Genomic DNA, 25,147 nt, shown 5'->3' on the forward strand with positions numbered 1-25,147 from the left:
CAATAATCATTATCTCGGTCATCGACTTGCCCGCATACAACGTATGAAAGTGCATGAAACTCCATGCATGGGGAGAATTGGGTGGTATCTCCTATTGAAATCCTGCCAATAATGCTTGTGTCGCTGTTAGATTCGAACACACAACCCTCTGATAAGAACGCATGAACCAAGACCCCTGCATCGCGACAAAGGAGCCTAGACCCATTTTGCATATCACCAATTACGTTTTTGGTGTCCCATTTGTTGACGTTAAAGGATGCCCTATAGTCTACAAATTTAGACCGACATCTGCAGTGTGTGTACCACAGCTGATTCAAGGAATCTGCATACCAGACTAGGTCTACTGTGGCAGCAGATGTGGCATAAGAACGCAAGAATCAAGACCACTGCATCGCGACCAAGGAGCGAAGACCCATTTTGCATATCCCAAATGCTTCGCTCGCCCTTAAAGGCTGGTTTGCGCGTTGGCATCCCACACCACGAGCCATTCATAGTCTGCATAGCAGACTAAAGATGCCCTACCGTGACACGTTCAACGCATTGAATTCACAAGCTTGCGATTTCGTTTTTGTTTCCTTCAAAACTCAAACATAGATGAGACATTGGATCTGTATGGTAATAAAATCATAAATTGATATACCGCAGATTATTTTTACAGTAAAATGAAAAAAAAGTTTATAAACAGGTTTATAAAGGAAATTAATGAATTAATTCTGTATACTTGGATTTTCATTGTCATTCGGATGAAAGTACGAATATATCGTTTCGATTGGGACATTCTAAGGACGAAATTTCTGTAGGTTCCCTTCAATTTACTACCTTAACAAACAAAACATTTCCGGTTGAGATGCATACGATTTCTTCGAAACCACCTTCTTTTACAAACATCTTCGTATTTTTACGAAAATATTTGAAGACGGTTCAAGCTTGGTCATCTAATTGACGCGTCTCTTTATTCCCTCTTGTCACTCAGCCTGCTCAGGATAAACATCCATCGGGAGATAAAAAGGGAAAGGAATATCCTGAGATAAAAGCGAGTCATTCACCCCGAATCGAAGACAGAGGTATAACCAAAGCTATCATGGGGACGATATAATGTTACGCCAGAGATATCAAAAAGGGGCGAAATTTATCTTTTTCCGATCAAAATCTTTTCTCTTTTGAGGAAAAAGGAGAGATACTTCAACTTTAATAGAGTATACCCTTGACAACATTATCGCCGCTTGTCACTTGTCAATATGGTCAATTGTAGTAGTTTGACTGGGGGAAAATGCGACAGCATGCTTTTCCTTAGAGTCTACCATTTTAGGTATCTAAAGGATGTCAATATCGTCGTCCTTTACCTTAATGCTCTATCAATAGAGATATATTCCACTAACCTCTGCTCTACGTTGAAATATGCTTCATAAACAATGACTGGCTATCGATTTAAATGTAAAAGCCAACTATTCCAACTTCATCTCTCATCCATTGTAAAGAAATTAAAATGCGACGGTTCGTATTTATTTATTTCAGTTTTATTTCAACAGGGTGGTCTCATTTCAAGTCCATTTCTGGACCTGCTCTCCCAGAGAGCCCTGCATCCACATAAAAATATTTACATAAAAAACGTAACGAAACATACATACAAAGGTAAAAATGCACATGGCATACACAATAATTCCACTCAAACTGACATCCATATTAAGATTAAGCATATGTAATATCAAAATACACAATTACCGATTACAAGATAACTGATTCTGCATATCATACATGTATGCAAGAAGGATGCTGACAGTTCCCAAAATCGATACAGTCTATAACTTTCTTAAAACCTTAAAAAGTTCACTTGAAAAGCAGCTACCGCTCGGGGAATAATGTTCTGCAATATAGAAATATGATATTCACAGATCCCAAACTATTACAACTATTACAGAAGATTCTAGAATAATTACGAAAGGATTTTTTATCTACATGTGAATTTTTTCTTCTACATTTACAGATTTAAGGAATTTTATTTGCAATAACCCCAAACAAAACCACATACCCTGGATTTTTTTTATTCATTTATTTTTTTTTTTTGGGGGGGTGATGCAGATCATGATTCTTAACTATCAAGATGGAATATTGATTTCTAGGAGTTCCAGAATAAAAGTATTTTAAATCCTTCTCTGAAAGATTCATAAGTATGGGAAAATAAAAATTCTTTCAATGATTGAATCCTGTCAGAAAATGCTTCACATCCGTTCGATAAACTCTTTCATTACAATCAAGTTGGAATTAAGGGGGAGAAAGAAATGTTTACAGAGATAGAGAAAGAGAGAGAGAGAGAGGAAAAAAAAAGAAAGAGAAGTAAAAACAACAAATAGAGTAACAAAATGGAAAGGTGGATTGAAAGGGGTATAAAAGCCGTCGAGTACTTACGTTGCAACACATAGGAAAAGAGAAAGAAGTGTTTCGTTGTAGATCGCCCAACTTATGAATCTACTCTCGTTGAACTCTGATGGTGCTTTTCTTACTACGTAACACAACCTGATACCCCAAAGTAGTAAAACTAGCTCGGCTGTAAAAAAAAAAGAAGACATTATAATGAGTTTCATTAAACGTTTTCAATGTATACAAGCATAAGCAGTAGAATGAGGGTGAAGGTGGGGATGACGATTTTCCGAAAGTAAAGTATATATATGTAAGGCGATTTTTTTTCAATGTTCGCAATGCGCCTTAACGCCCTCTATCTTCGTCTTAACGTCTATATGTGTATTATGACGGAATAAACCCATTTATAGTCTTCCTCCTTTCGTAGGATGTATGCATATTAATGTGTAAAACATGGTATTCGGTCGTGCTATATATATATATATATATATATATATATATATATATATATATATATATATATATATATATATAAGGATTTTCTCAATATGATATAAAATCATCAAATATCACAAATAATTATGAATGTCTGTGCTTTGTAACATTTTCTGACATTATTGTAAAATATGTGAAATGTAACTTGCAAAGTTCTTGAAATCGCCATCTTGTCCAAATAAGGAACAGTTGGCATGAGGGCATCTGCATTGTTGGCAACAAAAATGATCTGCCTCTCCCTAAGATAAGAAGCCATAAGGCCAAGTCAATCCCCAAATTGTTTTGAATGAAGAAAACAAATCCCTCAATTTTAACAAGGCTACATCATTTCAGGAAAAAATATATTCTGTCATTTATACATTTTGCAAAATTAAATTTTACGGTTATAAGCAAACAGGGCCCCGTCTTACAAAGAGTTACAATTGATCAAATCAACCTCAACTATATGGTAATCCATCGATGTCATAATTTTTCTTCGGGAAATTTACATACTGCCCTGTGAAAACAAAAAGAAGCACATCGCATTTTCAAGAAAAATATGGATGTATGAATATACATCATATCTAGAAAATTTGTTCAACAAACATGTTTTTTAGATGTTGACTTTGCTGGCTTTCCATAGTTTTGGTTGATTGGATTAATCGTAACTCTATGTAAGACGGGGCTCTGGGGCCTGTTTCATAAAGGACTTGTAACTGTTGTAACTTTGTCATTATGGCAGCTACCATGGTAATCTTGATTATGATTGGCTGCTGATCCCTTTTACCGTGGTAATTGCCATTAAGGCAAATTTACAACAGTTGAAAGTCCTTTATGAAACGGGCCCCTCAGGTCTTCGTACTGAGACCAAGTTATTTTCCGAATTTCAGAAGCATCGGTCATAACGTGATGGTAGTTGGATTCGCTACCCCCACTCTAAGATTTTACAACTGTCCATCCATACGCCGATTCCTTTACTCCTTTCATATGTTGGTTCGCATGTGTTGCGTTTCTATCACCATAAACTATAACATGTATAAAGAGAGAAACTAAAACCACCCTCATTATTTCAATCAATATAATGGGAATAGAAAGAAAATAAATCATCTGGCTTTTGCCAACAAAATCGGCAATTAACTTTTTTTTATTCCACTTTCTGATTTTTTATTTCAATGATTATTATATTGATCAAAAATCTAACATAGGAAGTAATCTAGACAATATACGATGTAAAAGGATATTACTATCCTCTGGGTTGTACCACTTCTTACTCCTTAATCACGGTCAAAGCTTTTACTTCATTGGTATTGTACGCCTTGGAGACGTTTAAGCTGAATCTAGGTTAGAGAGTGCAATTTTGATGCCAGCCAGCGGGGGGAAAGTATGAAGATAGATGGTCTATCAGGGGTGTTCACTATTTTTCGATTCATTTTACTTCATACCTGTAAGCAACTTCTGTAATTGGGTCTTAAGAACTAACCCCCAATCATGATTTGAGTACACGATTTCAATTGCCAGTTGTCAAATTCAAAAGACTAGGATCCTTCTGCATGCATTTCCTAATTTGTTTGAATTGGGGACATCTAAATGAAAAATACGACCGGAACCGCTACGTTAAAAGATTTATTTCCTATATTGTCATTGTTTCTCGGGCAAGAGATGGATTTTTAAACCAAATAACATAGAAAGCTGAACTTGATTTCTTGAATAGTGGGTTCATTCGTACGTAGCCCACTGACCACACTTCCAATATTGATTGTTTGTGATCCACTTTTCTTTAGAAATGTGAATAATAATAAAACACGTTAAACAAGGATCTTCCATCCATGTATCTCCTTTTTATTTTGGGATCTTTTTCATACTCGATTAGATAGTATGTGAACAGTGTAAAATTTCAACACACATAAAATACACACCCACAGTTACGTTAAAGTTACGTTTAATCTGACGTCTACAGCGGACATGTCTCCGAAATATTTAGCACCATTTTCACTGTGAGGATACAATAACGACTTTGATGAAGTACCCATCCCGGACCTTTTAATTCCCCTCAAGATTCATTATACACGTCTTCTACGTATATTTAACACTGTTAGTCCCTCATTTCCGTGTATTAGGCGTAATGGAAGCCAATAGAGGATCACGCTCATGTCCCACCCGTCCTTCCATCACTCAAGCAACTGTCAACACATCTTCACAAAATGGCTCCTATTCGCGATTAAAACAGTCGAGGTAATCGATTTAAGTTGGGCTAATGTCTGGCGAAGACGCATAGACCCGGCGCCTACAAATGGGTGGATGTTTTGGCAGGGAGGTAAACGAAAAGAAAGCCAGGTTTTTTTTCTGTTCTTGGTACTAGAAAGAAATATTGATAAACATAATTCATATGATAAAATACAAAAGAACAATTGGAGATGTGACATCATCATTATGCTCATTGCCTATAAAACTGTTTGACAAGGATAATGCCAATCTTTAAAATGCCATAGCTTTGTCATTCCTTGTCCGCTTTTGATCATATTAAGATTTTTGTTTTATTTTTCTTTTTCTGATTAATTCATATTAATATAATAAAATTTGTGAGTAGCATTGTAATGTTGGTAGAGCATTCAAATTTAATTTAATGGGAGATAGCGATAATACAATCTTCTTTTCAAGCACATGGCACATAATATTACAAGAAAACAAAACATTGGGGTGAAAAATACAACAGAGGGACGCCTACTTATTACAAATAAAAATCTTGTACTTTACAGAAGACAGAATGTGTTTGATATCAACTAAGACCTGTAAACTGGTAAAAGACGTTTAAATGTAAGGATTTGGGGTAACTAAATAAGGTCTTAATGTGTATGAGTAGCATTGTAATATCGTAACCTTGTCGTAACGGTATGCGTGTGGGATGAGCACTTGTGGATGTGTGTGTGTGGGTAGGTAGATGTTTTAAATGTAGTGAAGAGCTCGGTGGTAAAGTGTTTCCTTTTTAAACTTATTTCTAGGAGGGTATATATTTTTCACTCTATTGGAAACGGTCTGAAAATTAATTGTCTTGTCTGCTTTCCATCTTGTGTGAATTAACAAATGGGTGTCATCTGTGTAGCCAACACGTAAAAGCGAAGATAAATGCCAAATTATGCAATTGTTAAATTATATATATATAATTATATATTTGATTACATTGCAAGTTTGCTATTGATAAATCAAACTAAGGAATTGAGTGAATAGCAGTGTGCATACAAAGTCAATATTCTCCACATCGTCATATTTATCTTTTTCGAAAAGTAAAAATTTAATTTTTTTTTAAAGGAGATTATAACTCAGGTAAGTAACCCCTTATCAGTAAAGCAATATGTAAAAAAGGAATAAAAATAAACCAAAGCAGGATAATAGACCTAATAGCATTTTAGAAAAAAAATCAAGAGGGAGTTGATAAGTAGGTTAATCAAAATAAACAATAATTGAAAATCTAGCTGTATATCAAGTGATATGATAAAAAAGTGTAAAATGGAAACGTATAGGTATGAAGAAATAGGTGGAATAGGAACAGAATAAAGAAACACATAAATGTTATCAGTTAGAAAAGACACACAAAACAAAACAAGACACCCATGAAAACTTACATAACAGATTGATGTCAAAAGTCGACCTTGAACACCAACGAAAAATACACTATAAAAAATGAAGTGCTAATTCAGCACTTACAGTGCTTGTATGGTGACTGCACTGTAAGTGCTAAATTAGCACTTCATTTTTTACAGTGTATCACACCCAGATTGTGGATGCAAGATCGATGATGAAATAGCAGGTTACGCTGACTTTGTGTGAATTAAAAATATCAAGATTTATAGAGAGACATTTTAGCTTTTTTAAAGTGCCATCTGCTATCTAAAATATATACAGGTTTGCTACGATGGAAATGTGGTATCCCAGCAGGCCTAGCTAGGCGGAGGTGGAGATTGTGATACAATGTTCATCCCTAGGAGAATGATATTCTATCAGCCACGGGCATGTGGCGACAACGGGCAGGAAGGTTATAGGTCTGGCTCCCGGATAATCCTTCCTACAAAATATCCCGAGGCGAGTAAAATCAATCATTCCTTGCTGGTACAGACGTAATGGCTTCGAACACCACACCGGTCTTAATTCGCAGTGAAATTATTAAGACATATTCCCTCTCTAACCCCACAAAAATGATATATTTCATGAATGTAGTTTCCCGTTCTTCCAGTGGTTAAATCAAAGAGTCTTTTACAAATCAATCCTTCTTGTATTTTCTTGATCATGTAAACGATCCCTTTATTTTTCTTTTATTTTCTATTTAAATAAGTGTCTACCCTATGATACAAATAGCTGTGAAAAGTTATTTCTTATTCAATGTCCCTCATCAACCCGTCTGATTTTGGTTTTAGTTATATATTTCATATTTTTGTGACCTTTCCTTAGGCATACATCAGGCCAATTGATGCTTAACCAGAGAAATAAACAAAATTTACAACCAGCTGATTAGGATTTCAGATTTTTTTTATTATAACAATTTTTATGAAGCGAGCCCCTGATTGCAGTTTAATGGAGAAAAGCAGAGCATCATCATCTCATCCGTTTGACCAATCGGGGTATTTGTTCGTATATGCTAGAACATTACTCGGACCCAATGGATGAGTTCTGATACCTATCCGAAGTTGGCACCACAAGGGTCATTACAACTTTGATAATACCAGATCTACATTTTGATCTTTCTTTGAAACAAAGTACACGACTCCCTCTTCGACCTGCCGTCCCATAATGCACACAACTAAACAAACACTCACATAGGATATTGCCTGAATGTTTTCACGCACTTTTATCGTAATGGAATAAACCATTACGGACATCATGGGGACATCATGTAGGAAAATAAAATGGACTCTTCAAAGTAATTCGTCAAGCCCCGTTTACCGTAGATGCCAGATATTAATACTAGACTTTATTCTAAGATATTAGGTGCCTCAGTTTTACGTCTTGCATGATAGATTTCGAAAAGTGCGTTCATGTAATTACGTCTTTGGTTTTTCAAGAAACTGAAATATTGTTACTGACCCCAAAATAACGTCCATTCATCCTGATAGGATAGAATATTGATTGTAAACCACATGTTTCTTGTAAGGAAGTAAACATGGGGGATTCTATCAATACATTTAGGGAAATGAGTGAAAGAACATTTATTTCCAACGATTTCCAGTGAGAAGAGAGATACTGGCATGTGGGAATATTGCTCTTGTCTAAAGCTGTGGTTTAAATTAGCCACCAATGTCACAGATATCCAACAGCTGAGATTAAACTTTTCAGCACATTATTTGATACCTTATTCATTTATAACTTTTTTTGTGAACAATTATTCAAATACATTTCTTCATCATTCAAGCGGGGGGGGGGGGGGGGGGGGGACTGACCAACAATGTATTTGGTCCCTTATTGACTGTCCGTTATGAATAGCTAGTCTTCAAATAGCAAATACTGATTGTACAGAGAATAAAGTAATTACTATGATTTTGTTTCTATGAAGAAACTAATTTTTATTACTTATTTAAATACAGGTATGATTCATGTTTTTTTTAAGTACTATATCCCTTGTGCAACTTTGCACCATAGGATTTTTCAATGCACCTTAAATTGCGATTTTTTTTGCGGGTTGGGTGTCTTAAAGAGCACTTGAAGTGTTAAAGTGTGTAAAATATCATTTGGATTGGTCTGAAATTATACCAACCGCGTACAAGTGTTATTTAGCGCAATTTTCGAAATCCTTAAACAGGCTCTTACAGGTTGCAGAATCCTTATCAAGATGCTATTTTTATAGTGTATTAATGACGAAACAAGCAGTTTCATCAATTTAAAATCCTTGCCACGACATGCTTAAAGTACAAACTTTAATCCGAACCATCGGCCAAGAGGATGATCTATCTCATTTATTCACTGACTTGACGGTGAAGGATATACCGCGGTATTCGGAAGCGAGAAATAGGGACGATGTGCCGTAGTTTTCTTGACGGGCATAAACGCGGTAATAATTAGCGCACGTCGAGTAATTCAATTAACCGAACACCTCGGCAGAGCGTCGCGGTCCAGCAATGATGATTGATGACTGTTTTATGGAATGCACCAGAAGGTCTTGGACAGGGTTAATTTGTTTAGAAGATAGCCAAAGAGCCTCATGAACCTTGTACGTAAAGTGAAAGGGAATATTTTCATCGGCAGAGCAATCTTAATAAGTCCAAGAAAATGAGGTTCACGTACTCTCGAATATCGGGTGAGATCGTTAATTGAGTGTGATTTCTAATAAGGTCAAAATAACTGGGTCATTTTCCAGCTTTACCAAAACGTTCAGTCTCTGAAAAATGCACATTTTTATATTTTTGTATTATTGTCAAATTCATCTAATGGTGTAAAAATAAGAAACTATTATTTTGCAGGATGCAACCATCCAATGGATCATGCAATCCAAGTCGCATAGTGTAACAAAATCTATCAAAATTTTCGTTGTTTTGTAATAGTATTTATCAAAATAATTCAGTTCAAATCTTTAGTGTACTGTATATTTCGGTAATTCTCCGATAGCACAACCTACACCATGCACATGGAGTCGGCCCACTGACAAAGAGCAAGCTCTAAGCATTGGCGTTCAGATTGGGGGTGTTGGGGACCATGCCTCCCCCCAAAAAAAAAGTTTCACGACGAAGAAAAAAAAAACTGAGAAGAAAAAAGAGAAAAGGGGAGGAGAAAGGAAGAAAAATATGATATTTTCAGAATAGTATGTCAGAATTTATCTCAAACTTGTATTTTTGTATCAAAACGTTATCTTTTTCAGCTATATAGAAATTTCGTTCTAGGTACGCCATGTCTCATGTTTGACCCATTCAAAACTTTTGGCTTATTACGCTTCTGGCTATAATAAACATAGCATTAACAAAATAAAAGCCAAAGCACTCCTAAGCCTCTGAGCACATGGCAGAACCAACTTGGTCACGAAGAACTATACGTTGTCCGTGTCTGAAACGCGATAAAGCAATCCCAATTAACGTTCTGGATATTTCTTGATGAACATGAATGATCCTCACTTCTGGCGCCTCAAAATGCCGCCTGCCTAAAAACGAAAACGGGCGGCAAACATGAAACAAATTTGCCGATACGATCATGATAAGAAAATGTAAATTGGGAAAAATATTTTGATCGAAAGTCAACAATTTGTAGCTTCCCAATACGTGCAAAATGATAACGATTATCGTACGAATGTCTCTTAATCCTAATCTCAATATTCCTGAGGATTCGATTCAATAGCAAGATGTGATAGGATGACTCAGCAGATACCCCTTTGAAATGTAAAGTGCAATATGACACATAATTATTCTTTTTGGCAATTTATCACTAAAAACATGGTATTCGGTCATATATATATATATATATATATATATATATAGAGGGGGGGGGGGGGGATTCGCCACATCGGCTTATTTCACCGCCTGACCTGACATGCTTACTAAAATTATTATTACTTATATTTCTTGTATTCTTTTCTCCCCTTCTTTCTTAGCGCTTTGAAACTTATGTATAAAGCGCTTTATAAATGTTGTATATTATTATTATTATTATTTAAGAACATTGGATTACCAATATGATACTAACTCCGTAGTTTATGTTAAAATAACTTGCCGTAAATAAAATTTACGGCAATATTTGATTTGATTTTATTTCAGCATTTTTCCAACAGAAATTACTAACAAACATAATGCACAACATAAAAAAAGTAGTGATACATTTATTTTACAAAAATAAATAAAATAATAAATTATTGGCAAAAATGTATATAGATAGTATTAGTTTGCAATATTATATGTTGTACTTTGTTGAGAAGACAAAAAAAATTGCTGGAGACCGCTACCATAAGCAGTGCTTGACTAGGGTATAGCGGCCTCAAACGTAATAGCGAAATAAACAAAAAAGAAAACGAAGTCAGATATAACTCGGGCATTTATATTTGACTTTATTCATATTTACATGAAAATGTACAGATAATATTGAAACGCAATCAATATCAGAATACAGGTGGTTTTAAATTAAAGCAAACTTGAATATATCATCTTTATCTACGTCATCCTTTAACTTTTTCTTAAAAATTGTTTTATTGCTCCATGCAGAGGATATTTGCAATACTACACACGTAACGCATTTAACGCATCAATATCCAGTCATAATGATGGCAAAGGTAAAATGTTTCTTGGTCTTGAATAATTTATAAATGGCTGATTAAACAAACAAAATGTAGTCTTCTTGTCTACGAATTTATGATGTTTGTCATTTGGGAATAGCTCATTTACTTAATTGAGGTTTTCTTTGTAAAAGAAGGCATACAGCAGCCAGTGGGAACTATTTAGGCATTTGAAATCTTTGAATATTAGATTTTTTCCTTTAGGCCAAGAGACACTTAAAGATATTTATTAATTTCCAGAAACAAATTGGTCTTTGGGGATGTTTCAAAGCAATTCTGGAAAGGATATTTCGATGAAGACAATTTGTTTTCATAAGTCATTCACATTGAAGGACCTGTACATGTTACAGACTTCTTAAAAAAGGAATGAAATACCTCTTTTTGAAACGACTTGTCAAATATTGCAGAAATACGCCAGGTCTACATAGTTTGCATATTTTGTTTATCTGTGCAATATACTCACGTTTGCAGACTTCATAGTCTATTTAAGCAAATGTCAAAAAATGATTAATGTCGCAAAGAGGCTTGTTTATCTATTAAAGCATGACAGAAATATTGTCTAGATAATTAATAGGGCGATGATATCATCTCTGTTTGTAAAACATTAGCCAAACATTATAACACGTTCTTACGTATAAAGGAGGCTATACTCAACTTCGTGAAAAATGATAAGGATGCAATTTGTTTTTCGATTTATGCCATGACGGGGGTATTCAAAATGGATTGTGAATGAGTGATGAGTTGGATTAGGGCTTTGGAATGGAATGCAAATGCTCAAGTTAGTAGATATCATCTATCATTTCAAATAAAAACATGTCGTTGTTTGATATACTTGAACAATGTTGTAAGCATTCCCTTTTGAAAAAGTGATGGACTAAACAACAGTATTTGCCACTCCTATTATTATATTTATTTTCGTTTTTGTTTGCAAATGTTGATCATGAGCTTTTTCTATTGTTTGGCAAAATGGACCAACGGGGCTCTCTCGCCCTACCCCGTGGAGAGAGGACACTACACCGGAGAATAAATGCGAGAAAATGATTTCCTCTGTGAAAATTCACTTGGAGGGTCTCCAAGCTATCTCTAAACCCCTGAGTGTTGCCCTCCCTTGGTACTTGTCCTAGAGCCCCTAGATAACTAGCTTATTCATAATAATAAATAATAAATAAATGATAAAATAATTAATCAATAGATGAATTAATAATCATTCTTCACGTATCGAGAGTCATAGGAAATTTACAATAATAATTAAAAGAAATATTACCGTATAATAGTTCTTAATGTGAGACACTGTCACTTAAGACGTTAAAGCAGATATGAACCAATAGCGCCATCTCGAGTCCTCAACTACTCATACCTGGCCAGTTTCCTGGCCCATAATGCTAGTGTGGTCTAGTAATATAGACGCACTTGAATAATACCATGCTAATGAACTACTCAATACCTTTATACTGCAATAATTGTGTCACCAAGTAGCAAAACAATTACCTTTCCTCCCAAAACATTTTAGTTTCTCTATACAAATACAGTTATAGGTCACTTTATTCTCTGTAGTATTAGTAAATATCTGAAAACGTATATTTTACGACTACGCATTTATAACACACAGTCAATGAGAGACCACAACTTAGAACATGAACGATAAATTGTATATTTGAGGCCGCATAAAACTACTTAATAGGCTGTACGATTTTACAATCAATTGGAGTGTGTATTGATACTTTATACATACACACACACCCACCCCCAGTACACACACACACACACACACACACACACACACACATATATATATATATATATACATATATTTATATATACATACATATATGATACACATAATTTGTGTATCATTTACCATTTGAAAAAGAAATAAATGAAAATCATTTCGATTTCACAAGAGTGAAACTTAAATTTAGTCTCATGAAATGGGCTAGGATGATTGACATAAGTCTTAAGAGTTATTATTGCCCTCTTGGAGGACATTTATCACAACGCGATTTTGAAAGCCTCAAAATGATGCCGCTAAAACAACAACTCGTTGCTCGGTTTTCACGTAATATCCGTAGACGGTATAATTTTCTTAATAAACTCTACATGCATTAAATTTCTGAAAAGACATCTGGCACTTTTCTGGCAAATCACACCGATTTGGACATAATCTTAATGCTCACATTAGTTCAAACATGGACTTACATGGATCAAATAGCAATTCAAATGAATGTCTTAAAGTACAGAGTACAGGGAAAAACCTAGGAGACAGAAAGGAGAGAAAGAATTCCCTGAAATCATAGCAAAAATAGATTTATAGCAAGGAATTATAGCATAAATATGCGTCAGATGTCTCGGAGATTCTGTTGGGCTGTCCCCCGAGGCATAATAAAGACGGAGATGAAATTCTTCGAATATATTGCGAGAAATATTTTTTTTCAATTTTCTTCTTCTGGTTCAGTAAAGGAGGGCATATCTTAAAGGGGATTAGGACAGACATGAAAGTCTTTTGATGCATTCATAAATAATACAAAATCATTCACGTTTGTAAAATATTTTGGCGGACTGTAAAAGGAATCTTTTCGGACGGAGTCGTCAACGGATTTAGGATTACAATTCGAATTATGTTGCTGTGATAGGTATGCATATAACACCAAAAAGGGTATGGTAGAATGTTAAGGCAAATCTCGATCAGAAAATCAAAATACTTCAGTAATCGAGTGTTTGCGATCTAACGCAAGACGGTCATAGCAGGAAAATGATGATAAAAGAACAGTAGTATACTGAAAAAAAAGAGAGGTCATAAAATTTTAAAGAGAGTTGAAAATCTAAATATTTATCATTCAGTGTACCTTTTGAAGTCTTTGAAGTGTTAGTAATAGTCTAAAAGCATGTACCAGGTTTGGGTTTACCTAAATGTCATCAATTTCAAAAGTTCAAATTATATTATTGAGCAAATGTTATGTAAGGAACGCCTATTATTTTAAGATGAAATTTCAATCCATGTAATCTTAACATGTTATTTCTTCGACAAAAGAAAATGCGTTTTGTCCTTTGGATAAAATCCTTTCTCAAGCAGCGAAAACTCTTGTGATACGATATGTCTTATGTTTAAAAAGGGGGCATTAATTCTGTATTAAGTGAAGTGGGACTATGCTAACTTTAAAAAAAAATCTAAGGAATTAATGTACAACGATCCTGTTTTGCCTCTTTGTGATATTCTTAGAAGTAAAGCAGCTAGGTTAACTTATTCCCCAATGAACCTACAATGCAATATAGTTTAGTTCTCATCATGCATACGAGACAGACATTGCCAGTGAAGTCTGACACCAGGAGCTATATGATACGAACACAATTAGAATCAGCCAGCTCAGACTGTCTACTATTATGAAATATGATATATTACTTGAATTATTCATTTGATATATACGGTTCATATCTCATGTAATACATTCTCATAAGGACTATGGGGATTTGAGGGGTGAGTTCGAGTCATGTATATACTCGAGACGAAGTGTTAGAATAATGTGTGAGCTATTGAATTAAACAATACAATTCGATCCCTTTGATAGAAATAATGTATGCTTTGATTGATAACTTTGATAGCTAACTAGAGTGTTATTAAACAGAATAGACGATAATTTCATATTGTACATTTTAAAATTAAGTTTGGGAATTATGAACCTTTGCCTTTATTTTGATCTATGCTTGAAATGGCGACCTTCAGTTCTTTTTCAGTAGAATGTTTTATTCCCTCAATTTACTGCTCCATTATTTTATTGCACTATTGTTACCTTTATATTTTAAAGGTATGAAATGTAAGCCTATACTTGATGATTAGATTCTATAATGAAGTTTCAACAATTTTTTTTTCAATTCCATATTTTGTGTGAAGAAACCGAACCCCTGAGAGATAGATGTAAATGACATTGATTTAAAGATATATGGTCTTAATTGTAATTCATCTCTCAAAGATCCACATCCGTTTCATTCTTTATGATTTGTGCGTACTGATTCGAGTATGATTGGAGCGAGTCTCCACCATGTAAACACTTTATGAGTGACACGAGTGCCTTGTCTATTTTCTTCCGGACTCGATAATCCAAGACAAATAAGACACAGGCTTTAAGATGTAGACTTGTCATGGTCAAATACAGCAAAAGTCCACTTTTCTTGGACATGGTCAACAAAGGAGTGGAAACTGAAGGAGACAATAAATACATGACAGGAGAATTGTTCGGTCATATGAAGTGCAGTGTTGAATAACAAAAGTTTCCCACGAACGACGTCTTCGATTTAGAAGCCACGATCCTTACCGTTACAGTGCAGTTTAACAGTTGATGCCACTTTTTAATAATCGTATTAGGATCGTCAGTTATTGAAACCCTTATTCAGCGCCCGGGGGCGGACCTGAAAATATAAATGTTTGTTTATTTGTTTATTGCATTGATTTCAATGAACCCGGATAGATGTTTGTTTGATTGAAATTGTTATCCTTCGCTGCAATTATATTAATAAACTGTCATGCCTTCAAAAACAAAATATCAATCCAATGTGCACATGCATGAGCGAAAAATGACTTACATGCAATTTAAATGCATCATCAGAGATTTCTTTGATCATTACGGCTTATTTCTGCTTTAATAAAGTCTTATCTGTCACAAAACTAACATTTCCGCCAAGCTAGAAATATAATTGGATTAGGAATGAGGGGCAGTTGAAAACTTAACAAACTTAACCTCTTACAAACTTGTACACGAAATCTTTCGATTTCTCTTTAGAAATGCAAAAGGGCCCCCATATTAAAGATTCGGACCCTTCGCACTATATAGCTTTCAAGTTTCTTAAAACATTTGCATTCGTCTTGCCCCCCCCAAAAAAAAAAAAAAAAATGATCTGCGTACGGCCATCCAATCAAAAGACCCCAATTGTAAGGGGGAATAAAAAGCAGTTTAAAGTGGTGTCATAGACTCCGGGTCGAATCAAAGAATGATAAATCAATGATTTTAGGCTATTCCTCTTTGTAAACATCGCTGAGGCGAAGATCGCAAAATCATCACAAAAAATGATATTAAAAAATCACATCGTGCAAATCTTAATTCAAGGCGACAGATGCGAGGGATAAAATGTGTTTTCACGTCATTTTCTATTTGAGGTCGGCTGGGATCACTAATGAGTTTGACATTATCAGATATGATATTAAAAGCCACCACCCTCCAGGCGCTGAAACAAAGATCTATTTTTGAGTATCTTAAATCAGACAATTTTTTCGTATCAGGAGATGAGGGAATTTATGTCTTATGGACCTATGGAATGCTGATCATCTATAGCTGACATTTGTGAAACATTCTGAATCTCTGCAAAGACGTCCCCAGTTTGAATCCTTGTCGTTCCAAGGTTTTGTCAATTTTAGAAACGTTTTTTTTAGAAAGTATTTCCTACTCTAAAGAATTTCATAAAAGATGCACTTAATAAATATTTCTGCCAATATTTTGGGACTCCAGAGGAGGAAATTATTGTTAAGTTAAGCTGTGTTTCCACATTTGAATTTTACCTCTGGCATAACAAGTGCATGTACATTATGCATAATATTTGTAAATGCCGTCTATTGAAAACTAAATTCTTTGATTTCTTGAATCTGATTCAGAATCATTTTGACAGGTTCCTTAATTTTGAGATTCGCAAATGATGACTTCCGTTCCTGCTGTTATACTGTAGGTTTAAGTGTGACATCTCCAAAGGCAAGATTTAAAATCTGTGAATCAGGACCATGCCTTGCCGAACAGCGTGTAAGCCAAAGCGCAAGTATCTTTCTCCTGATGTGAAATAGAACAGAATAATCCCAAACCGACCAAAGCAACGGTTGGTGAGGTTTTTATACCCGCGGACGACCTGCTGGATCAATATCCATTGAGCTTGCTTTAACAGAGGTTTGTTCCCCTTAAAGTGGGGGTAAAAACACACTACTGAGATTTCTCTGAAAACAAATTCAAGAATCACCCGCCAATCGCACCTTACCTTGTCTTGTAGTGTGAATATAGGCTAATTACAAGCCTTGGTATTATCCTTGCTTACATAGTCAGTGATTTTTCACTGAGCCCGTCCTTGTTTTTCCACATTTTTATCGCATCACCTACCGTATTTTTCACTCAGCGTTGGTCTGTTTGTTCTGTTTTGATATGAGGGGAAGAACTGAAATAGTTGGAAATGGTTGGAAACTTCATTATATTTTTCCCTTCCGATCTCTATTTTTCTCTTTCTTCCCTTTTTATCTCTCCCCTTGTAGCTCAAGTTTGGAGTCCTCCCACAATTATTGCATTCCATTCTTATCTGAATTCGGGGGGGGGGGGGAGATCAATCATTCAAAAAGAGTGGGAAAGGGAGCAAGTAAATTCTACACATTCCCCTTTTCTCTATATCCCTGTCCCCCTTTGACTAAAGGGTCTGTTCAGGATTTTTTTTCTAGAACTATACTTAGCATACATTCATTCGAATTATCTTTTTGAAAATGACTAGTGGTATATGATGTCCAACCCTTCCTCTCTTCATAGTTCGAGATACTTTTTTCTCATAATAATCACATAGTTAATTATATATTCATAATTAACTTTGAATTACGAATATATAGAGAAAAAGAGAGTGACAGAGAAAAACAGATAAGAGAAAGGGTTAGAGCCAAGGGGTAATGAATAAAATTAGGGGGACACATGAGATGGATACGGCAGGGGTGGATACAATTTTTCTTTTAGCTCCCATATGTAGACTTAGCCATCTATTCTTCGAATAAATTCAGTGAGATATCAATTAATATCAAGCTGATTTCAATAACTTTTGTTTTCATGACGACATCTAATCTCGTTCTTAAAAAAGTTCGCTCGCTACGTTTACATCTACCCCAGATAATATGAAGGTGGGTATTTCATAAAGTTGCCCGGAAGTTATACATGTCAGCAAGCACGGCTGGAACACGTTCTATGGTGCCACTCAGCTACATAGGGATATATCATTTAGCACAAGAAAGGGTCACCAGTCATGCGTAAAGGTATGCGTACCTTACGAACGGCTGAATGAAATGGCTCCTAGGTTTCTTAGTCTTTCGAGTTGAGCTTCTCTTGTATTTATCAGCCACGTGATTTTGGTGGTCTTTCACGAAGATTTAAGTGTGAATTAGAGTCGTACTTAAATACCCATTTGCGTATGGTAAAGAAGACATCACCACATTGGTCAAATCATGCTCACGGGATGCTCACGGGATGCGCACTACCGCGTATCCATTAATGAGATTGCCCATTGCATATCACGCGCGCGTCGGCATTTAAGTGCGACTTAAGTCATACTTAAATCTTTGTGAAACACCCCCTGATCAATCTTTCATGCCGAATATATTTATATTATTATATCATCATTTCTGTGAGAATGATACTTTTTTTTTAGTTTGTTTGATGTCCCCTATACTGAGCTGATAGCTTCATATCTACTAAAGATAATCAATTTTCACTCATTTTGTTCTGAGCCAATCAGATGCAAGGATCTCAAGAGCTTTTAACGGTTGGCATTGACTTTCCGTTTCATGAAATATTGCCGTATTCTCATGACAGAACCATTCACCACGTAACACCTTAGTTAGTTTTCTCTTTGCTTCAATATTTGAAGAAAAGGGTCTAAATTTCAAACATGTTTAATTGCCCCGTTCTAATTAGTGAGCTTTCGTCATACAACTAAACAGTTATATCTTTTGATCATCTTACAAATCATACCTTCAATGACAATTTATTTTGTCGTGTCTACACCCACGCCTTTCCAATCCTTCTCCAACTCCCTCCTTTTCTCCCTCTCATTCTCCACTCCTGTTCTGACGCTCACGCCTATACTGAGAGCGGTATCTAAGCCAAAGGAGGCCTGTAGACAATCATAGCAGGCGATAACAGATGCGCACAGTAGCTATATTTTGATAATGTGATAATTGAGGTTAGCATTTTCGCGCGCAACCACGATTGGCATTGACGTGTTTGTCTCATCCCGTTGATGGATGGGGGCTGAAAGGAAGAAAGCCATGGCGCCGACCAGCTTTGCCTTAAACCATCAACAATGGGAGGAAAAAGACCTTCTTGTATCGGTCAAGAGTAGATAAAGATAATTTCATAACCGTCAAGTGTAATCATAAGTCAAACTCGACGAATATGTATATATATATTAAGAAAACAAAGCGAAAAATTGTTATCATGAATTCGTGGAGGTTGTAATTAGTAAGATTTTATGATGAGGTGCCTGGATAACGCGAGAAAACTATACTTTTCAATTGTGCCACTTGATCCCAAAATGGAAACAATCGTTACAATATAAATCAAACAGGACAGAAGAATGCGTATGATACAATCAGGGGGGGGGGGGAATGCCAGTATTTCTGACTCATATTCTCTGAAGAGGATTTAAATCATGCCCAAATGCAGAGCCTATCATACAGACCTCATAAATAAAAAGTTTACCCTATTTGCAAACTCAAGTTGGTATAGATGATAGCGGACAACGGAATCTTAACCATAGCAGGGACTTTATATGACAGGAAGGTAAAGTTAACGAGAACGCTAAAGCACGGAACCCTCTTACATCGCCTGCACCCGTGTTTTCCTATAACCCCCTCATCTATTAACATTGGAATTGAGAAAGTATTTAGCTCGATTACTGTTTACCCTAACTACTAACCGATGAAGGAGAATCTTCCGAGTTATTAAGGTCTCAGGATCCAGATAGAGAACTGACTGAGGGCTGATCGTAACGCTTCTCTGTTAAAGACTTTCTATTTATGAGCTAGCTGTCTGACGAATTCATCCGAGGAAGCTGACAAATAAAGAATTTAACGCATTTAATTTCAAAACAGCTGAATCATTTTAGTTTATTATAATGGAGAAATATTTAATCTTAACTTTTCAAAGAAATTAAAAAATTGGATTACAGTAAAGTTGTCGAAATCAATTCGCTTTGAAAATAAAACACGTTTTGCTAAAATGATAAAGTCTATCATATTAATCTTTTACGCCAATTGTGGATTTATTTTAAAGTCGGTTATTGCTTTCTGGAGAAATTCGAATAGTACTTGAAGGTTTCCTTGTATGATAGGGCTTCATGTGCTTTCATTGTTTTTGAGGAAAATATACATTACAAAAAAATCATGAACTCTAAATTTCAACCGCTTCAATAAGACGATCAAATAATATATGATTACTTGTATAAATATTGTCGTTTTGGTGACTTAAATATCGGAGTACTATTTCAAGTACAATTCGTTTTACATCAGGGGTCACAATACATACTTGTAGAGAATAATCTATTCCTAGCGATTTTTTATTGTTTTCCGGAGTATTGAATGTTATTTGGAGTTATATTATGGAAATGATGATAGTATCTGGATATTGAGTTGCATCAAACATTTTACAAATACGCTTTAGGCAACGTACCAAGTGTTAAGATATGTCTCCTCATTCCGGTATCTTGAAAACGGATATTCGAAATTAAATAAATTAGATTGAACAGTGCTGGATTTCAACGAATTTCATGGGTTACATCAAAACAACATTATGATCCCCTAACGCTTAGCACAAGTTCTCTGAATTAAATAGTGATTAAATGAGAAAGTCTTTGAACTCGAAGTCATTTTGTCACTATAATATTTGTAGAACTAGAAATATTGACCACTAAACACAACGGGTGTCATTTGAATGAAATCCTATAATGATAATAAAACATGTGATAATTAACTTTCTCATCTCTCCACAATCAATAAAAAAAAACCTGCGTCATTCTGTATAATGCTTAACGATAACGGCTCGATATCCTCAAAAATATGAGCTACATTACGTTTGTAGATTTTCAAATGCGATTTGCACATTATGTGCACGCGTTCTTTACATTTACCCGAAAAAGCGAATTACTGAGAGAGATATTGGGACAGATTGGAATGAAAATGTAGTCGATGGGGGAATCAATATGGTATAGTCACGTGATCATTAGAATAAACATCACTGACAGAGTGATATGGAATAGTGTTGTCTTAGGTAGAATAGATCTGGATCCTCAGTTCTTGAAGTAAACATCTTAAGCGATCACACATCAAACAGTATAATGGCGGGATCAGTCAGTGAGGGTGGCGGGGGTAGCCACCCTAACTAATGCACATAAACTTATATCCACACGCCCACACACACACACACACGAACACCCTTACACATACACGAACACCCACACACACGGACAGCCATGATTTTCGGGGTTTCTACCGGATCGTTGAACATTCTGTCGGTAGGAAGACAACACCAAATCCACAAAAGCCAGTATCTATCACAGCCTATCGCCACGTTAAATAAGGCGCCCTTAAATACTTCTGCACCCTTCACTGTCATTATTACAAGTTGAAGTTGAAGTTGAAGAATCTTTCAAGATTTGTTCTTCTGCTGATATCATTGGCAACCCCTCATTGTTTTGAGCAAATTTCGAAATAGGGGAAGAAAATAGGAGTGATGGATAATTGCAAGAATGAATACGTGTTGTATTGTCTTTGTCTCCAGGAATTGCGGCGAGGGCTTCAACAAGCCACAGATTGGGCAGGTACGGATGTTGTGGGAGGGCAATTCTCACGGGATAAAATGCGAAAGGAAACTTGGAGTCGGTGGGTGAGCAATGCGACGGAACATTGTACTACCCCAGGTATGTTTGTTGCTTTCGGTATCACATGTCTCTTAAATCTTTGCAACGCTTGAAAATCTAACATGCGAACTAAGCCCTACATTTCTCGAGGTATACAAAAACGAGCCAATCAATCTGACTTTTAGTCAAGTATATCCATGTTCGCTATGCGTAAGTGTGTGGTGTCCGTAGTGATATATACATATTCGAACGCTGGTCAGCACACTACTCTGGTGCAGACACTAACCTTGGTGAAGTTTTAATTTCATTTCATTTCATTTATTGGTTTCTGCAACACTTTTTCATGAACATATTAACAAAGAAAATACAATAATAATATACATATAACTGACAAGCAAAACATACAAAAAAAATAATAATAATGCATTTTCTATTAAAACATCTATTATTAGAAGGTTGCAGGGGTTGCCACTATAAGCTGAGCTTGACTGCGTGGCAACCCCAGAAAACGATGATAATTATTCTTACTACATTATCTTAATTTCATTTCATTTCATTTATTGGTTTCTGCAACACTTTTTCATGAACATATTAACAAAGAAAATACAATAATAATATACATATAACTGACAAGCAAAACATACAAAAAAAATAATAATAATGCATTTTCTATTAAAACATCTATTATTAGAAGGTTGCAGGGGTTGCCACTATAAGCTGAGCTTGACTGCGTGGCAACCCCAGAAAACGATGATAATTATTCTTACTACATTATCTTAATTATTATTAAGGTGCAGTCCACCACCGTTCACTGGATATGCGGAAAGTTTAGTCGGCCACCTTCAGAAAAAAATACAGGTAATATTCTTTCCATTGGATCAACCTTCACCATTAAAGTTATGGAATGCGTGTGTAAATCCAACAAACAATGATAATGGCCTGTACCGAATCAGCTGCGAACGAGGCTCGAAACTGAAAGAGTTCTTTAGGACCGTGACGTCAAAATTTAGTTTTAAATAATCACATATCCACTTTACGCTAGTCCGTAGAAACCCCATAACATACTCAGCGATCCACAAGTCACGCGCTTTCGCGCACACACATCCACACTACACACAGAGGAGCACACGACTACAAATCAAACCCAACCTTTTTCACTTAAGAAACGTTGGTTCGTCTGTTTAAATCTGCATTACCATTTCCATTTCAACCCCCTTTGTTTCCCTTTAATCTTGTTGTACATATTTAATAATTTCGAAAGTGACCCACTTTTTGCAAATAACAGAGATTGGTTTCCAATGACTATTTTAAATGAAAGATTTTGCAATTATAAAACATTTGTGAATATCGGCATCACCTTTAAAAAAAAAACGGTTTCAGAATTACAATGGCTTGTCTGAACCGCCAGTGTATATTCCTTTTGGTGTTTTGAGGGAATTATGAAGTTCTAAACATCAATCAGGTTCCAGTAACTAACACAAAGATCTGTAGTTAACCGTGAGGCTGATTTCTTTGTTCAGTTGTATTAATCATTACCAATCGATTGTAGAATCCATCGGTAATCTTTGCTTGCTGGCCCTACTCACCTAAATCCTAAGTTCCTTCGGTAAAGCACAATACGTCAAATATCAGGGCACCAAGAGTCTACCTGCAGACGTGCTATGTCCTCTAGAATGGATGCATGTGTCCATTCGCCGACTTAAGGTACTTTATCACATACGCCTACCCTAACTAACGTATACACAATAAGAATCTCGGATAAAGTTTTTGAATTTGCTTTTCTCATTCCATAAAAACATTCGAATAGCATCTCATCTCCAAATTTCACTTTAAAAATCCTTCATAAAATCGTCTTCGATATGACCTTGTTTATGTTTGTGAAAAGTAGGTCTCGGCATGCTAATATCAATGAGGATCTTCATTTTACAGGCAAGCACATCTGGGCTCGGCAAAATCTGCGCAAATTAGCTGTCGTAGATAATCCATGTTGATCATGCTTTTCATCTATTAGTGTGAAATCGAATTCATCACGTGTAAATAACCCTTAAAATGAAAAATAAAAAAAATATCTAAATATCTGCTTCATCCATTAGTGCCCTTAGGTTGCTCTTGGTCTTTTGCTATTCCTATTACTTTTCCTTCTCACTCTTCTGTCGCCTCCATCAATGTTCACTTTGGCCTTCTTCTTCTCTTGAACCTTTCTTCATTTTTCAAATCATATTTCTACTATACTGTGTAACCTTATCCACAACCTACATGAAGTTTACCTAACTGCTTGTCTGATACTGAATTGTTTTGTCACATTCACTCTCCATGCACCTGTATGATCTCCTCTCTCTCTGATTTTATTCCCTTCTCAACCCACAGATTCCCTCGTTCTCTCTATTCCACGTTCATGCCATTATTGACTTTTCCTTCCTCGAATGCCGACACAGGATCTACCAAGATAATATGCCTAATATGATTTTGGTAACAAGCTTACCTTCAAAAGCTCATCCCTGGTCTCCCGCGCTTATTTCTTTATTAATAACGCGCGTGTGGTTTTGGCTCTTTATTAATCATCATGACCATACCACACCAGATCCATCGAGTCGCAACCCACCGGAAATTAGCGCATCACTTTCCCCGACATTTTAATCCGCAATTATTATAAGCCCATGCAGAGGAGTTCCACACAAAAAACCAAAACGTTTAAAGAACTTTCAGACAAACTATGTAAATGAAGAAATTTCAGCCAAACTATGTAAATGAGACTCTTTGGGGTAAGACTCAAAACCTTCAAAACAAGGAAAAAAACTATTCCGTCAGATTTGAAATTTTAATTGCATCAGATTACCGGTTAAGTGATCTTTCTTGCCGCTAGCGCCGAAAAGCGATACGCCATCATTCCGTTCGGTGGTTTCACGGAGGCCTACTGATTCGAATCAGTCATGGGTGTGACAATGTGTACCCTAGTTAGCGGCACCATTTGGCTTAAGTTTCCATCGCTTTGGAGAAGACGAAGATACGTCAGGTCACTCTTCAGGCAGCGACAAAAGAGATTAGAAGGCTAGATTGCTGCTTTAATTCCTCAAGTTCGCTCTCTTCAACCCTTTCCCTGCGCTTGTCACCTGATGCTGATCGAACAGTATTCGGCTTGTGATTGAATAACAGCCAACATTCCCTGTTAGGGTTCCTAGATCCTTTGAGATAAAACAGGAGGAGTTATCGCTGATTAATTTGTCCTCATCTGCAATCTCGTCCTATTTTGAGGAGATTGCTCATCGGGTACGATCAAAAGAACCATGGTAATCATACGCCCATCCATGAAAGGAAAGGAAACCTGAACGTGGAACCGCCGGGAGATATTCTTTTCTGCATCCCCATCGGAAATGATTGGGGAAACGCCGAAAATACACACATTTTGCAGTAGGAAATATTCTGAATGGTTTAAACAATGGAATG

General features: G+C 35.9%; 1 protein-coding gene across 1 annotated transcript in view; it reads right to left on the minus strand.

Annotated features, from left to right (window-relative positions):
- The window catches only part of LOC121407311 (probable G-protein coupled receptor CG31760), a 111,940-nt gene that overhangs the window by 17,837 nt on the left and 68,956 nt on the right, over positions 1–25,147 (minus strand). The window contains exon 7 of the mRNA XM_041598304.1: positions 2,407–2,545. Within this exon, the coding sequence (XP_041454238.1) occupies positions 2,407–2,545 (139 nt within the window). The remainder of the gene's footprint in view (positions 1–2,406; positions 2,546–25,147) is intronic.

Source organism: Lytechinus variegatus, chromosome 2 (assembly GCF_018143015.1).
Source record: "Lytechinus variegatus isolate NC3 chromosome 2, Lvar_3.0, whole genome shotgun sequence".
In the NCBI taxonomy this organism is placed as follows: Eukaryota; Metazoa; Echinodermata; class Echinoidea; order Temnopleuroida; family Toxopneustidae; genus Lytechinus; species Lytechinus variegatus.